Source organism: Petromyzon marinus, chromosome 1, assembly GCF_048934315.1.
Source record: "Petromyzon marinus isolate PM22_M1 ecotype Great Lakes invasive population chromosome 1, UKy_Petmar_22M1.pri1.0, whole genome shotgun sequence".
NCBI lineage: Eukaryota > Metazoa > Chordata > Hyperoartia > Petromyzontiformes > Petromyzontidae > Petromyzon > Petromyzon marinus.
Genome location: NC_133667.1, coordinates 19,778,343 through 19,796,464, shown reverse-complemented (window position 1 = coordinate 19,796,464; position 18,122 = coordinate 19,778,343). Strand labels below are relative to the sequence as shown.

General features: G+C 39.7%; 1 protein-coding gene across 6 annotated transcripts in view; it reads left to right on the top strand.

Annotated features, from left to right (window-relative positions):
• Positions 1-2,085: 2,085 nt before the first annotated feature.
• POC5 (POC5 centriolar protein) overlaps positions 2,086-18,122 on the top strand; it is a 32,022-nt gene continuing 15,985 nt past the window's right edge. The window contains exons 1-6 of one of the 6 annotated variants that reach the window (XM_032968692.2): positions 2,086-2,355; positions 3,591-3,695; positions 7,285-7,427; positions 9,281-9,407; positions 14,691-14,840; positions 15,188-15,384. In XM_032968692.2, the coding sequence (XP_032824583.2) occupies positions 7,341-7,427; positions 9,281-9,407; positions 14,691-14,840; positions 15,188-15,384 (561 nt within the window). In that variant the 5' untranslated portion in view covers positions 2,086-2,355; positions 3,591-3,695; positions 7,285-7,340. Of the gene's footprint in view, positions 2,356-3,590; positions 3,696-3,719; positions 7,428-9,280; positions 9,408-14,690; positions 14,841-15,187; positions 15,385-18,122 lie in introns of those variants that run through there. The other 5 variants (XM_076065325.1, XM_032969019.2, XM_032969271.2 and 2 more) reach the window with 5 other exon arrangements.

Genomic DNA, 18,122 nt, shown 5'->3' with positions numbered 1-18,122 from the left:
GATACTCAGACACCAAATATAGTCCTATTACAAGCCACAAATTCAGCGTGAACCACACATACCTTACTTGCAAACAAATATCCTTAAATAATTACGTATGCACTTGTCCTTGAAACGAATTGGCCGACACCAAATAGAGCCTCTTTTATGGCGTTGTCTCACCAGTACGAGACCAAAGGCTGCCAAAAGGCGAGCAGTACAAAGGCAATGCAAACGTCAATCATTATTAGCTCGGGTTAAGCAGTTACATTCATGGGACCTTTCACCAGTCACAAGATATTGAATTATAGAAATAGGTGTTTATTTGGTGGGTCGACATTTTAACACCGTTATTTTATGGCCGAAAGGGCAAATCATTTTATTATAATTCCATCAATAACAACACAGTTGATGGGTAAACACGTAAGAACAAGCGAAAACGAACAGCAGAGACACCAATGCCTGTAGACTAACATTGGGGAATGTTGTTTCGTTTCTAGTTTTAGTTTTCTTGTATTTCATTGGGGGATGTTTCTTGAGTTTCTCGTGTTTTATTTTTCGTCTTTCTATTGGCATTGGATGTTGTATATTTTCAGTTGGTGTGTCTGTTTTTAAGTTTATTGTATTTCTATGTGCCTATAACTTTCTTGTGCCTCTGTTTTGATTTATGTTTTATTGACCATGTTTATTGTCTCTGAATTCTTGTGTTTTTATCGCCTGGGTCACGTTTCTTGTCTGTTTTATGTCTCTATAGCAATGGGCCATGATATTGCTATCTCTGTTGTGATTGTTTCTATCTCTATAGCTCGGGCCATGCTTCTTGTGTCTCTGTTATGAATTATTGTCTCTATAGCTCTACGTTATGATTCCTTGCATCTCTGGTATGATATCTCCTGTATCTGTTATGATATATCGTGATTCCTTGTGTCTCTGTTACGATCCCTTGTGTCTCTATAGCCCTGGGCCATGCTTGTTGTGTGTCTCTTATGATTAATTGTGTCTTTGCTATGATTCTTTGTGTCTCTATAACCCTGGGCCACGCTTCTTCTGTATCTCTTATGATTCATTGTGTAGCTCTTATGATGCCTCGTGTTTTTGTTACGATTCCTTGTGTTTCTGTTATGCTCCCTTGTGTCTCTATAGCCCTGGCTCATGCTTCTTGTGTATCTCTTATGATTCCTTGTCTTTGTTATGATTCATTGTCTCTGTTATGATTCATTGTCTCTGTTATGCTCCATTGTCTCTACAGCCCTGGGCCATGCTTCTTGTGTATCTATTATGATGCATTGTGTATATATTATGATGCATTGTGTATCTATTATGTTTTATTGTGTTTATCTTATGATGCATTGTGTATCTATTATGATTCATTGTGTATCTCTTATGATGCATTGTATCTCTTATGATGCATTGTGTATCTATTATGATGCATTGTGTATCTATTATGTTTTATTGTGTTTATCTTATGATTCATTGTGTATCTATTATGATGCATTGTGTATCTCTTATGATTAATTGTGTATCTCTTATGTTGCATTGTGTATCTATTATGATTCATTGTGTATCTATTTTGATTCATTGTGTATCTCTTATGATTAATTGTGTATACCTTATGATTAATTGTGTATCTCTTATGATGCATTGTGTATCTCTTATGATTAATTGTGTATCTCTTATGTTGCATTGTGTATCTCTTATGTTTCATTGTGTATATATTATGTTTTATTGTGTATACATTATGATTTATTGCGTATCTATTATGATGCATTGTATCTCTTATGATGCATTGTATCTCTTATGATGCATTGGGTATCTCTTATGATTCATTGTGTATCTCTTATGTTTCATTGTGTATCTCTTATGGTTCATTGTGTATATATTATGTTTTATGGTGTATATGTTATGATTTATTGTGTATATATTATGATTTATTGTGTATCTATTGTTTAATTGTGTCTCTCTTATGCGTCTCTGGCAGTTGGTTTCTGCTTCTTGTGTTGCCGTTGCCCCCCAGCCCCACCCCCCAAGGCTGTGCGTCTCGCGTTCCCATTGGTTACCCGCGGCGTTTCTTGGGTTAATCGCGCTCTCTGATTGGCCAGTCCCCCTTCGCGTTTCTTAGGTGCCTCCTTTGTGTTCAACCCCGGCAGTGAGCCGCCAGTTCAAAAAAGTCGCCTCACTACCTCGACAGAAGGGGTTGTTCGGAGCTCTTTGTAAAACTCTTCGGCTGTGATCATCATCATCATAATCATCATCATCATACCCTTCTCCTGTGTGCTGGTGCCCTGCTAGAGCCCACGGAGGTGCCGTCTTTGCCCGCGTCTGCTCGCCAATAGCAGTGCGAAAGTCTTCGCACCAGCGCCGTGGGACTCTGCCAAGGTAATCAACGAGCCGCGCGATCTTACATTTTATTTTTTATATTGTTTTAATATATTTTGTTATGCACGACTCGCAACTACGCGGCCGCGAAGATTTCTTTGTAATTGTGTGGAACTGTCTGGGCGAAGGTGTTTATTTTGTGTACCGGTATAGGCTGGATTATAAGACGCACTTGCTAACCGCTCGTGAGTTGTTTCTTTTACAAAGTCAACATTGGGGATGCGTCTTTTATCATTCGGGAAGTTGTGACCAGACGTGGGACGCTTTAATCCTGTGGAACACGTCTGGGATTCTCGCCGGCCAGATGGAGCGATTGAACGAGCCTCGTTATATGGCACGTGCGGCAACAACGAGGTTTAATGATTAATCACGTCGCAGGATCGTGAGAGATTGCAGCTGAGGCTTTGGGGCGGGGAGGGAGGGCCTTTATCCAGCAGTGGATTGACCATGGCTGGTGATAACTCGGTTTTGTGTTCACGGACCCGTGCCTCCAAAGCGCGAAGCTTCGTTCGAAGTAAAACACCCGCATCACATCAATAATATTAGAGACTTTTTTGTCATTAACGAAGCTTGGAATCTTGATTTGAAGCTTTCGTGACTGTTAGGAATCCACACTCTTTGGTTCTTTCGGTAAAGTCACGTAGGTAGAAAATGAAATAAAATAAAAAACAAAATCGCGACGTTTCGATCGCAGCACGAGCGGTCGCGACTCGTTTTGCCTGATGACGACCGCCTGTGTTGCGATCGAAACGTCGTGATTTATTTTATTTCTAACTACGTGACTTTCACCGAAAGAATCAGAGAGTATGAAGCTTGAAATCTCGTGTGATTCGGGCCCGGGACACAGTTTCGCAGAGGGTGGTCGAGATGTCTTGTGACCCCCCCCTCGCCCGCCCTATTTAATTCCCCTAAAACTGTTTTTGTTCACCAAGCTGTATTAAAAACCGAACATTTATTTGCAACGGAACAAAAATATTAACGGTCAATTAATTGTTGGGGAGGAGGAGGAGGAGGGGGGGGAGAGGTGGTCACAAGACATTCTTTAAGGCATGTTCTCTCGGTAAAGTAACGTAGGTGAAAAAAAAATATTTAAAAAATCACTTCGTTTCGATTGCAACACAAGCAATCATCATCATGAGGTGTGACAACCACGGCAATACATTTTGCTGTAAGTCACACGAGACATGTTGAGCACGGTAAGTGTACTAACTACTGCGGTGTGTGTGTGGCTGTAGGATGATGAGGATGAGGAGGAGGAGCTCAGCCGTTTGTTGAATTTTGCCGCCGCCTCTCGCGCCACTCGGCGGCTCGCCTGTGCCGAGAGAGAGAGAGTTTTACTGGTAGGAACGAAGTTGTAAACTGAGTGTACCAGCCTGCAATAGATTCATGTGTGCGTCCGTCCGTCCCCTTTCAATACTTTAACGAAGTGAGATCTCGTGCTGTTGGGTGTAAAATCAGCAATAGACAGCGCAGAGACTTGATATGTCTTATAAAATTGCGCAAAATTCCAATGTTCCTACCAGCCCACCCTGCAGGGACCTGTTTCATTCACGACGACAAACCCCCTCCCCCCCCCTTGTTTGCTGGGGTGCATATATAATAATAATCTTGCGTTTATTAATTGTCGTTTTATGCCAGTTTCTGCGCCTGGGGGAATCGTCTTGTGTGATGAATCCATTCATGAATCGCTCACAGAGGCAGTATAAGCATTCGCGTAGGACAGGAGTCGGCAATCTTGCGGCTCTTTTAAGGACCGAGTCTTGACGTTATTTATTAAGGATCGTCTCGCATTCACGTGCATCGTTGCGGCTCATGAAATTTTGATGGGGTTTTTTTTACTGAATTCGAAAAACATTGCTCCTCTTGTTACTTTGGTTGGCGACTCCTGATGTAGGAGAACTCCCCATGGGCGTGGATGTCACCTTGAAGTCCCGTCAAGTGACCTCTGGTCTCCGCAGAGGGCAGAGGGCAGCACTTACTCAACCGCTCTGCCACGGAGAACGAGTTCGTCACGTGGCAGCCAAACTTATTTTAAATCGCGGAACTGGGATTTGTCCAATTTAAGCGCACAACCATATTTAATGTGATACACTTTTTTTTGTGAAACCATCAACTCATTGCTGTACATACACGAATAATAATCCGGTTTGAAAAGAGGCGGCAGGCTGGATTTTATCCGCTAATCTCGAACGCCCCATCTTGGCGACATGAGCTTAGTTAGAATCACCAGCCCACCCTTCGCTTTATACATGAGATACCAAATATTTCTTTAACTTAATATTTGTGCCCAGATATTGAGAGAGTACATTTGTGACAAACAACATATTAATAGGTTGTGTGTCTTAGGTGTGTTTTAAATGCCAATGATGATATTAGTACTGGATTTTATTGAATCCCCTTACGTTTTTTACTCCATGAAAGGAAATGCATCAAATTGCACGCAATTGAGACAGCACCAGTACAGTAATAAGTGGGTTTTTTTGTAAGTACATTTAGTGCCAGGAAGAACCTGTGTATACTCTCTGGTTCTTTCGGTAAAGTCGCGTAGTTAGATATAAAATAAAACAAATCACCTGTGTATAGGTGTGTGTTTTTTTTCCAGGTTGGGAAAACTATTATAATGCAAACATAAATGCAGTAGGTGTTGCCAAAAAAATATTAGTCTTCAGATCTGTGCATTCGTAAGCCATGGGGTTCAAAGGAATTTGTTTTAATTATAGTAGTTTGTAAAAATCTATGTATTATGCAAAAAATTTTCTGGAAGGTTTCTGTGGAACCAACCAATACCATTACCTTCTGAACATGAGACATTCTGGGTCCATTGAGACCATATGGTCAATATTTGTGTGGAATTGGGCACACAAGCACATGAATGTTGTGAACTTGTATATGAGTATTAATGTGTATTGCTTATTGACACCTTCACAGAAACACCACTCCTCACCACTGACGTAAAATTAGTTTTGGGATGTTCATTAAGTTCTCGTTTTCAAGACTTATACCTTAAAATATTACAGCCAAGCACATAGGTAACGCATCTAATTTTGGCTTTACTCCAAGTCCCTTTGAACAGAATCGCATGTTGATTCAAGTAAAGATACAGAGATCCTCTATTCTTTACCCATCTCTACTCTCTATCTGACAGTAATATTCCGACTGCTGCATCCCCTCGCTGCTCCAAACCAACGAAATTTTCCATGAAAGGGAGGGAATTCAAAATATAAATTTTGGGTTTGCCAGATGCAGGTTGTGTATCTTGGGCTTTCAAACTTAAGTCTGAAGCCCTTCATTTTGAAAAAAAAAAAGCTTTAAAAGGACTCTCAGGGACATCACCGAGTGATGTCACTGTAATGTATATCAGAATATAAATTTATGCTGGAGGAATCTGATGAGCTATAAAGCTCTGTTTCACAGATGTCCAGTATATGATATACATTATAATGCATACCGTAAAACAACATAGTTGTGAAAAGAGACTACCTAAATTAAGTACAAATAAAAGCTTGAAAACAGCCAAGTATGTAGAGAAAAAATAACAGGTAGTGAGAAATCAATAAAACAAAGAAGCGATAGACCAACACTATATACATGGAGATTATAATAAATAATGAAGAAATAAACAAGTACTGCAGATAGTAACAGCGACAACATAATGATCGGGTAGCGAGTCAGAGTCAAAAGTAATACAAGTATATACAACAACAAAGTATGGAGAGAAAGCAACTAAATTTGATCAATAGAGCAAAATACAATAATTTGACATGATATGAGTGGGTCATGGAATTGTTGGAATCACTTGTAATTTCTGGGATATTGTAAAAGCTTGCCATCTAGTGGCTGAGCAGCTGTTGAGGCTCTTGACGCCACCATGCCACTCTCCAGACAGCGTGTGCCGAGTCCCAATGTGCTCTCACTGAGTCACACTGTGGCAACGATAACTGACCAAACCACGAGAATTCCATTTGAAATCAATGGTGATTCTACGTAAGATTCCTCGATTGTTGGAATTATTTATTTTACAGGATTGTTCAATAGAATCTTCATTAATTTCAATGGAGACTTCTGAATCTCCATTATAACTCAGATGGTCGTGGGAATTTCAGTGTTGCTGTGACATGGCAAGGTTCAGCTATTGCCCATACAAATACTGGCAATTCCAAAGATCACATGACCGATTAGAAATTGTAATTCCTGCAGGAATCTCCTAGAGTAGGATCGTGGAATTGTAATGTGATTCCTGCAGTACATATTGTTTTATGATGTACTGTACAGGCATGTGTGTTGCCAGAGCTGAATAGTCATAAGCAAATGATAAGCAGAAATTCTTAACACATCGCAGATAAGAGGAATAATGAAAAAACACAAATGTGTCCATATTGGATTAATAAATTCAAGTATTAGGTATTTGTACACTGTTTATCTAATGTAATAAAAAATTTGCACCAATAACATTTTACATGTGTTTATCTTAAAAAAAAGTGGAACCCACAATGGTGTAAGGCAACTGGTGGGTTGGGTGAGACTGGCCTTACTCAGTCTTTACACTATAACAATAGGTTTTACCCTTTCTGGCAATAAAACAGGTGTGAAGATGTTAAAACACCAAACATAATCCTTATTCAAGGAATCCTGTCTGCATTAACCACACGTACTTGTGAACATGCAAACAAAAACATATGCTCTGATCTAACCTATATATTGTCTTTGAAAGTGATTGGTCCACACCAGAGACAGCTTTCTTTTGAGCCTAGTCTCAAAGTTTTAGACCAGAGAATGCCTATTGTTGTATTTTAATACTGCCAAGAAGGGTCCCAGTCTTTACACTGTTTAAATGTAATATTTCCCTTTTTGACACTTAAGCCATAATTCACGTGTGAATGACCAATATAATTGATGTAAACAAGTTGATTGGTTGAGATGTTTGTGCAGAGGGCAGTTCCAGATTTACCTTCCTGGAGAGACAGGAGTGGTAACGCTGGGTTAGGATGTCGTCGGGGGAGGAGAGCTGTCGGCAGTCACCTGTTATACCTGGAGAGAGTGACCGAGGAAGCTCCGTCTCGTCCGACTTGCAGGTAGTGTTTTGAGAATTTCTTAGCTCACCAGGTGTGTAGGTCTATTTATGGTCGTTGCATTACCTATTCGTAAGCAAATGTGCTTCAGAACCAGTTAATCAGACGTCGGCAATTACTTTTGCAGCTGCTGCATGGAAATTAAATTCATTATCAAAGCCTGCCATCTGCTGTAATATGAATAATAAACATTTGCTGACATTTTGCAACATGCATTATGTGGTGGTGTCAGTTCCAATTTCAAAATTGATAGCAACAATAATACGCTCATTTAGATGAGTTGTAAAAATAATACAATAATACTTACATTTAGATAAGAATGCACTTCCCAACTTAACTATACTTTAGTTTCTCTTGTAGATGAATATTAAATATTGTAATCTAAATCAATTTAATAGCAAGTCACATTTTTGATATAAAGTACCTTCCACGTTTGAGGTTTTAAACACTTTTATGAAGATTCATGGATTTTCCATTCACCTACTATGACTTTCCATGCTGCATAGTGTATAATACATGAGATTTTTCACATTAACTTATACAATTAACTGCACTTCAACTATATTAATAGAAGCAATCTTGCAGTATGCACTTGACACATTGAACATTTGCAATAACATTTATGGGATAGATGCAGGCAATATTTGTACTTCATACAAGTGTTTACTATAATTGTAATGTAGTAAACAGTGGACCTGATTAACTGCATTAAATGAAGGTTGAATTGTATTTAAGCATGCGTAGCTGAACATGAAAACAAATCAGCCTGGCCACAAATGACAGTGGGAACAGAGGAAGAAATATGGCAATAAGAAGGAAGGCTATGGTGGAGAGTGATTTGATTATATTTTTGCATTTGAAATAGCAGTCTTATCATCAATAACAAATATATTGGCTGCGTTGATAGTTTTATTGTTCAATGTACAATGGTAAAAAATAGAAGTTGTTGGGTTTAAATGTAGTTATGCATCTCGAGGTTTGCATTGGGAGAGTAGTTCCCTTTGCAATACCTACCCCTGCCTCAATGTGAATAAATGTGTACCGCAAGGTTGGCCAAAGGTTGCTGTCAATTACGTTTTAAGTAATGTATAAAATATATATTTGGGAATGTTAAATTACTATGCATCTAAATTTTGATTTAAAGCTTTCGTGACTGCAGTAATTCATATTCTTAGTTTTTTCGGTAAAGTCACGTTGAAGAGAAACAACAAAATAATAAAATATATATAAAACAATAAAAATTCTCACGACGTTTCGACCATAACTCAAACGGTCGTCTTCAGGTGTGTTGGTTCGCATAAATGTATTTTGAAACGGCGCATTTATTTGTTTACGTTTTTTATAAATAAATAAATGCGCCGTTTAAAAATAAATTTATGCGAACCAACACACCTGAAGACGACCGTTTGAGTTATGGTCGAAACGTCGTGAGAATTTTTATTGTTTTATATATATTTTATTTTGTTGTTTCTCTTCAACGTGACTTTACCGAAAAAACTAAGAATACTATGCATCTACTATAAAAACGCCATGTAGTATAAATGGTAGCGCAGAAATGTACTTTCTTGTAAGGGAATTGTATACTGCATAAAGCTTGATCAAATAAGTACGGTAAATATGTGAAAAAATATTAAGTGTTCACATTCTTATCAGACCTCCCTCTAAAGTGAACAACCATAATTTCCATGTAATTTGTAGCTAGAAAAATGGAACGACATACACAGCGGAAAAAATAAAACCCAAACGCAATATAAATTGGAAGGCATTTGGTAGAATTGCCTTCGAAATCAACATGTGTTAAACTGTGGAGTGCAATTCAGGAATGGTGTTTCTCCTTGTGGACTTGTACTATCTAGGAAGAGTACGAGGAGCTGTTGAGGCACGCTGTGGTGATGCCCAAGTGGGACGCCACCAGACCCCTTCCCAGGCAGCGCGTGTCGAGTCGTACTGTGGCCACTCTCACCGAGGACCAAGCCACACCAGGTGTGACCTCCGGCCCCTGGGCCACTGTGACAGTTGTAAAAAGGACCTGCCTATGTTTAAGGGGCCAGGCAGTTGCTGTAGCGGTCTAATAGCTGTTTTAGAGGCTCGGGTATCATTACTAAGAGCCTGTAGACATCGGCTTGCTGCCATGGTTTAAAGGGCATTCACTTGATTCCCTATAGGGTACAGTGAGGGGAAAAAAGGATTTGATCCCCTGCTGATTTTGTACGTTTGCCCACTGACGAAGAAATGATCAGTCTATAATTTTAATGGTAGGTTTATCTGAACAGTGAGAGACAGAATAACAACAACAAAAAATCCAGAAAAACGCATGTCAAAAATGTTATAGATTGATTTGCATTTTAATGAGGGAAATAAGTATTTGACCCCCCAATCAGATTTCTGGCTCCCAGGTGTCTTTTATACAGGTAACGAGCTGAGATTAGGAGCACACTCTTAAAAGGAGTGCTCCTAATCTCAGCTTGTTACCTGTATAAAAGACACCTGTCCACAGAAGCAATCAATCAGATTCCAAACTCTCCTCCATGGCCAAGACCAAAGAGCTATCCAAGGATGTCAGGGACAAGATTGTAGACCTACACAAGACTGGAATGGGCTACAAGACCATTGCCAAGCAGCTTGGTGAGGTGACAACAGTTGGTACGATTATTCGCTAATAGAAGAAACACAAAAGAACTGTCAATCTCCCTCGGCCTGGGGCTTCATGCAAGATCTCACCTCGTGGAGTTGTAATGATCATGAGAACGGTGAGGAATCAGCCCAGAACTACACGGGAGGACCTTGTCAATTATCTCAAGGCAGCTGGGACCATAGTCACCAAGAAAACAATTGGTAACACACTATGCCGTGAAGGACTGAAATCCTGTAGCGCCAGCAAGGTCCCCCTGCTCAAGAGACCACATATACATGCCCGTCTGAAGTTTGCCAATGAACATCTGAATAATTCAGAGGGCAACTGGGTGAAAGTGTTGTGGTCATATGAGACCAAATTGGAGCTCTTTGGCATCAACTCAACTCGCCTTGTTTGGAGGAGGAGGAATGCTGCCTATGACCCCAAGAACACTATCCCCACCGTCAAATATGGAGGTGGAAACATTATGCTTTGGGGGTGTTTTTCTGCAAAGGGGACAGGACAACTTCACCACATCAAAGGGACGGGGCCATGTACCGTCAAATCTTGGGTGAGAACCTCCTTTCCTCAGCAAGGGCATGGAAAATGGGTCGTGGATGGGTATTCCAGCATGACAATGACCCAAAACACACGGCCAAGGCAACAAAGGAGTGGCTCAAGAAGAAGCACATTAAGGTCCTGGAGTGGCCTAGCCTAGCCAGTCTCCAGACCTTAATCCCATAGAAAATCTGTGGAGGGAGCTGAAGGTTCGAGTTGCCAAACGTCAACCTCGAAACCTTAATGACTTGGAGAAGATCTGCAAAGAGGAGTGGGACAAAATCCCTCCTGAGATGTGTGCAAACCTGGTGGCCAACTACAAGAAACGTCTGACCTCTGTGATTGCCAACAAGGGTTTTGCCACCAAGTACTAAGTCATGTTTTTCAGAGGGGTCAAATACTTATTTCCCTCATTAAAATGCAAATCAATTTATAACATTTTTGACATGCGTTTTTCTGGATTTTGTTGTTGTTATTCTGTCTCTCACTGTTCAAATAAACCTACCATTAAAATTATAGACTGATCATTTCTTTGTAAGTGGGCAAACGTACAAAATCAGCAGGGGATCAAATATTTTTTCCCTCACTGTACATACAGTAAGACACAACAGTGTAGTCTCATGAAGTGTGAATTGTTAGTCTCATTTTTATATATTTAATGGTTTTAAGTGCATGATATTCACTCACGTAAAGTACTAATTTGCTAAAAATCTGAGCACATGTACTATTTAACATCATTCTAAGTGCTGTAGATAATTGAATTACATTTTTGACTACAGATTTAATGCACCTATATAGTAAAAGTTTACTTAAATAATTGAGCTTTAAAATGCTTTATGTTCTACAAAAATACATAATTATGTTGATATTTTGGTTCAATGATTGTTTGTGCAGAGTGCATGAACTATAGAATGTTATTGTATACAGGAAATCCTTGCCCATCACAGGCGTTACATTCTTGAAAATAGCCTCAATTGGCAAATCAGCGACCCGTAAACGCAAAGGCAAATGAGAAAACTAGAGTTTGGTTCACAGTTTGCAATACGACATCCCCTCCTTTTGTTTGGTGTTACCCTACATCAACCCAAACGTTAAACAGGAAGTATTTTGAACGTAAAATATGATTCATGTTTTCTAGTGTTACATATGACTTGTGCTATAAATGTATAGCATGAAAATTTCTTATTGTAGTGTACAATGCTGTAACACATTTCCATGTACAGTACTGTACACTACACAAATAAATATTGTGCCTCACAACAGACTTGGAACATGTGACCTGGGAACCGTGATGGGCCACTTGGGAGACAAGATAGCACATGTGTTCCGCAGAAGCAGCATCATCGCGAGCAGTGCAGTTACGATGCATACAGGAATCTTGCAGTCAACCGCGAATGGTCGAGCCACGGGCACGTTTGGCGAACTGTGTACCTCAATAAATTTGGTGCAAAACCGTGAAAGCTAAACCCACGTGAGGAAAGGGTTTGCTGTCCAGTAGTATTTATAAAGCACAAGCAACAACAATATCTGACAACATGAGCTACAGTTATCTGCCTAAATTCCTATGTCAGGCAATGCAGATTAACGAGCATATTTTTCAGTTTTGCTGGTTTATCAGGAGGGCAGAATAGGGCTCAGTTTTGGCACTTTGTAGATGTGTATGCGCCTTCACGATTTGAGGTATACAAATGCAACCTGTCTCATGTACAGTAGATATAATTGCACACTTTATGAAAAATAGGGATGATTTTAATGTTCAGGTTATGTTAGTTTTTCTCTATCAAAACAATATTGTACGTTTTGTTGTATATGACTTGGGTTTTCTTGCCATCTTCATATACATTGTCAACCGATAGTGTACTCTGCATCTTTGTATAGAATGTATTGAGTTCCCTTCTGGAGCCCAATGCATCAATAAAACCCATGCAAGACTTTAGTCATACTTCCTTTCTAGAACTCAATGCATCAGCAGAAACACGTGATATTGCTAATTGGCTGAGAAATGACATAGACCTTCCTCTGAAAACCTGCAGTGATATTTATTGACCTCTAGGATGTCCGCTTTAGCAGTACAGATTAATGAGTGGTTTTACTCTGCATTTACTCAATAAGCCATTAGAAATGGGGAAGGTAAACTTTAGTGGAGCTATTGTTATATTTTAAGTCCAGTCATTAATTGCCAGGATGAGGTCATCTCTAAAGTTGATGGCCTGTTTTATATTGCTTGCCGTATTTATAGTCAAGCCTATGATCTGGGTGGTGCTCAGTATGTGTTAGTCTTCCATTAATCGTGTTGTCTACTACAATACATGTCTGGTAATTGTAATACTCATGAGACCATAGGTAGATTGTTATATTTTATGTTGTCATGGAACGGCCCTGTCATCTAAATGTTTTCAAATTATCTGCATTTGTTTAAAAATAGTTAATGTGGTGATTGTATTTTGCTAAAGAGTATACTTTGCTTCAGCTCTTGAAAACATACTCTGGATGAAGTCATGTTCCCTACAAATTTAAATCACTCATGGGAGAAAAATACCAAAGCTACATGTTACTCTTCAGCAGTTTCATATTATCATAATTAAATTTTGAGTATCTTTACACAGAGGATATTGAGTTCCTTCATGAAATATATTAGCAGAGCCACATGTGACATTTGTAAATGAACCTGAAATGACAAGACATTTATCTTAAAGGATTCAGTGGTTTTAATACAACCTCTTGGCTGTACTATTTTTCAAAATACCTTCAGAAATGGGGAAGGTAAAATTAAATGTAAAGATGTACTTTTGCTGTATTTAAAAATGTTGGTCATACAAGTGTGCACATATGTGTGAATCTAACCTGGTACCTCATGGGCTACATTTTGCTAGCTTTTAATGCTTAGGAATGTAAATACAAATGCTTTGTTCCTGGTTGACTGCGATGGTGAGGCATGTCTCCTTTTGTGTTACCTCACCATGGCCTGCAACTCAAGCACTTTAAATGTAATTTTAAACATGTAGATCATCGATAATTATCTGGCGGCTTTGGGGGGAAGGGGGCACCGGATTTTTTTTTTAATGCCGGATAATTACATCATTATTTACATTGGCTTATTTATTTTTTAGCTGTTGTATAAATGTATTTTTTGTGTTTTAAAATTTGTTTACTATATGAAATTGGCATAATTAAATATACAAATAGACACATATCCCAATGTAAAAAAGTTGCTTTATTTACTGCACCATACTTACCACTCTAATCTCGAAGACTGCATGGGGTGATGTATGTATCGATTTAAAGCTTTCGTGACTGCAAGGATTCATCTTCTTTGGTTCTTTCGGTAAAGTCACGTAGAATGAGAATAAAATTATAAATTGATAAAATAAAATAACACAATAAAATTCTCACGACGTTTCGGCCACAACACAAGCGGCCTTCATCAGGTGAAGGGACGAGACTGTCTGGAGGACAGCGCTGTCCTGCAGACAGTCTGTCCTCCAGACAGTCTCGTCCCTTAACCTGATGAAGGCCGCTTGTGTTGTGGCCGAAACGTCGTGAGAATTTTATTGTGTTATTTTATAAATGTATTATTTTATTCTCATTCTACGTGACTTTACCGAAAGAACCAAAGAAGGTGATGTATGTACTACGCTGTTATTTCAACGACATGTGTATGACGATCGCCGGACTTTTGCGATTGCCGAATTTCACGCACTTCTCGCCGGATCGCACGGCATAATTTTTTTTAATCACTAGTTATTAGTCATGATGCTTTGTGTACGTGCAGTATTTTCAGTGTTTAAATTGTTATATGTATTGCGTAATGTACTGTATACGATATTTGAAGCTGAAATCAAGCATCTCTACGTATGTTGTCACGCACATGGTACCAACACATGGTGCCGATCGCAGGACTGTGGAGCGGTTTTGAATGATCGGCCCGGGACTGCCACATGATTAGAGTCAGAGGATTAAAAATTATTAATTCACTTCTTTTGGATCCTACCAAAGACCACAGCTGAATCTCTTCTGTTCCCATGTTGAGCCTTATTCTTTTTCTCATGTAAATGATGTACACGGTAACCAACAAATTCCGTTTCTTTTGTCAGCACTGGCTATGGAAGAAACAACGCAAGGCAGACAGCAGCATACATCGTCCACCTCCGAAAACACAGCAGCAGGCAATGACAATGTTTCTTCATCCGTCATCCGACAAGAGCATCGAGAGAATGGCTCTGAGCCACGAGAGTCTGCACCCGGTACAAAATGCACTTTTGAGTTAATATCCAAAAACGCATGACATTGCGGTGTTATGCTCGTATTATCCTGCCAGCGCTTACTGATGCATCTTGTTCAACAATATTACATTTATAATGTGTAATTGTCGTGCAAAGAGATGGAGTCATTTGGAAATGCACAGTCTTTCTCAGCTCTTTAATGTAAATAGTATTTTGCTAATTAAAATGGAAAATTACTGTAACATAAATGTAATAAGAATGCTAACTGAAACATTTAAAATATGAGTAACTTTATGCCACGCGGATACTTTGAAGAATGTGTAGTGTTAAGCGGAATATGTTTAATCATCTACGTCACATCCCCACAGTGCCCGTTCCTCTGGCGAGTCAACTGCTTCTCCAGACCCTCGGCAGGGTCTCTCCAGAGTCGGAGACAGGAGGGCTCACACTGCTTGGTCAAGAATCCCACTTAAACCAAGAGGAAGTTAGAACCCAGCCACTCCTCCCAGCTGACAAATTGGAAAGAGTTGGGGATATACTGGACACTTGGTATTCCAACCTCAAGGTACGAACATTGATCGTAAACCATGGAAACTTAAACGAAATATTATTTGTATGTACCCAATCTAACTTGACACTGAGTGACATCACGTTAAAATAATCTTATTTACAGAATATTTGGGGGTTTTTCATGTTCAAATGCTCTGCATATAGTCCCTTAAAATGTTTCTCAAACCTTATGTAAGAAAAATATTTTTTTTATATTATGGATAGTTCTCCCATTGTATTCATTGAAATGTAGTTTTTCAATGCGAATTGTAAACCAGCTTAGCAAACATGGAAAATATGTACACTCTTTCAAGCATTGAGTACAATGCTGAAGTTGGAAGTAGAAATGTTACTTTACAATGGGAAAGACAACACACTGTTGATGGTGGCCTCATTACTCAATGCAACATATATAATCCCCTTATTACTCTTAAATTGGGAATATGCTGTTCTATTAATTAAATTGTTACTATCTTGACTTCAAGCTTTCGTGACTGCAGGAATTCATATTCTTGGGTCTTTCGGTAAAGTCACGTACAAAGAAAAGAAAATACTAATTAAATATCACGACGTTTCGATCGCAACACAAGCAATCGTCATCAGGTGAAAAAATATATTTAACTGCCTCTACGGGGAGGGTTTCGACACGACTATTAGATCTTTTAACAAACTTCGAGACAAGAAGGCACATCTGATTGAGTCACTCAACTCTCTTGAGTTACATTAACAGGCTAAATGTCTCACTAACACAGCCACCGTTGCTCGTTGGCCTCGATGTGGTGTTGGTTTTCGGTTTTCCTACATTGACATGCTAATCTCTCGCGTAACAATGGCCACCTCCACAGCTTCATCGTCGTGGAGGAGCTCAGCTCTCCGACCTTACATTTACATGCAAATTTCATCTCTAGCCCCGCCCACTTCGGTTATGACCCTTTGGCTACACCCATCTCAAACCTTTATAACACCCTGCCTTAGCAGCGCTCCCACTAATTTTTTTCCTGCCTCAGTAGCTCTGCCGCTATTTTTTCCCATGATGACGGTTGCTTGTGTTGCGATCGAAACATCGTGATATTTTTTTATTATTATTTTTCTATCTACATGGCTTTACCGAAAGACCCAAAGAATATGAATTCCTGTAGTCACGAAAGCTTTAAGTCTATCTACAGTGAGGGAAAAAAGTATTTGATCCCCTGCTGATTTTGTACGTTTGCCCACTGACAAAGAAATGATCAGTTTATAATTTTAATGGTAGGTTTATTTGAACAGTGAGAGACAGAATGACAACAAAAAAAAATCCAGAAAAACGTATGTCAAACATGTTATAAATTGATTTACATTTTAATGAGGGAAATAAGTATTTGACCCCCTCTCAATCAGAGAGATTCTGGCTCACAGGTGTCTTTTATACAGGTAATGAGCTGAGTTTAGGAGCACACTCTTAAAGGGAGTGCTCCTAATCTCAGCTTGTTACCTGTATAAAAGACACCTGTCCACAGAAGCAATCAATCAGATTCCAAACTCTCCACCATGGTCAATTCCAAAGGGCTCTCCAAGGATGTCAGGGACAAGATTGTAGACCTACACAAGGCTGGAATGGGCTACAAGACCATTGCCAAGCAGCTTGGTGAGAAGGTGACAACAGTTGGTGCGATTATTCGCAAATGGAAGAAACACAAAAGAACTGTCAATCTCCCTTGGCCTGGGGCTTCATGCAAGATCTCACCTCGTGGATTTGCAATGAGCATGAGAACGGTGAGGAATCAACCCATAACTACACGGGAGGATCTTGTCAATGATCTCAAGGCAGCTGGGACCATAGTCACCAAGAAAACAATTGGTAACACACTACGCCGTGAAGGACTGAAATCCTGCAGCACCCGCAAGGTCCCCCTGCTCAAGAAAGCACATATACATGCCCGTCTGAAGTTTGCCACTGAACATCTGAATGATTCAGAAGACAACTGGGTGAAAGTGTTGTGGTCAGATGAGACCAAAATGGAGCTCTTTGGCATCAACTCAACTCGCCGTGTTTGGAGGAGGAATGCTGCCTATGACCCCAAGAACACCATCCCCACCGTCAAATATGGAGGTGGAAACATGCTTTGGGGGTGTTTTTCTGCTAAGGGGACAGGACAACTTCAGTGCATCAAAGGGACGATGGACGGGGCCATGTACCGTCAAATCTTGGGTGAGAACCTCTTTCCCTCAGCCAGGGCATTGAAAATGGGTCGTGGATGGGTATTCCAGCATGATAATGACCCAAAACACACGGCCAATGCAACAAAGGAGTGGCTCAAGAAGAAGCACATTAAGGACCTGGAGTGGCCTTGCCAGTCTCCAGACCTTAATCCCATAGAAAATCTGTGGAGGGAGCTGATGGTTCGAGTTGCCAAACGTCAGCCTCGAAACCTTATTGACTTGGAGAAGATCTGCAAAGAGTAGTGGGACAAAATCCCTCCTGAGATGTCTGCAAACCTACAAGAAACGTCTGACCTCTGTGATTGCCAACAAGGGTTTTGCCACCAAGTACTAAGTCATGTTTTGCAGAGGGGTCAAATACTTATTTCCCTCATTAAAATGCAAATAAATTCATAACATTTTTGACATGCGTTTTTCTGGATTTTTTTGTTGTTATTCTGTCTCTCACTGTTCAAATAAACCTACCATTAAAATTATAGACTGATCATTTCTTTGTCAGTGGGCAAACGTGCAAAATCAGCAGGGGATCAAATACTTTTTTTCCCTCACTGTATC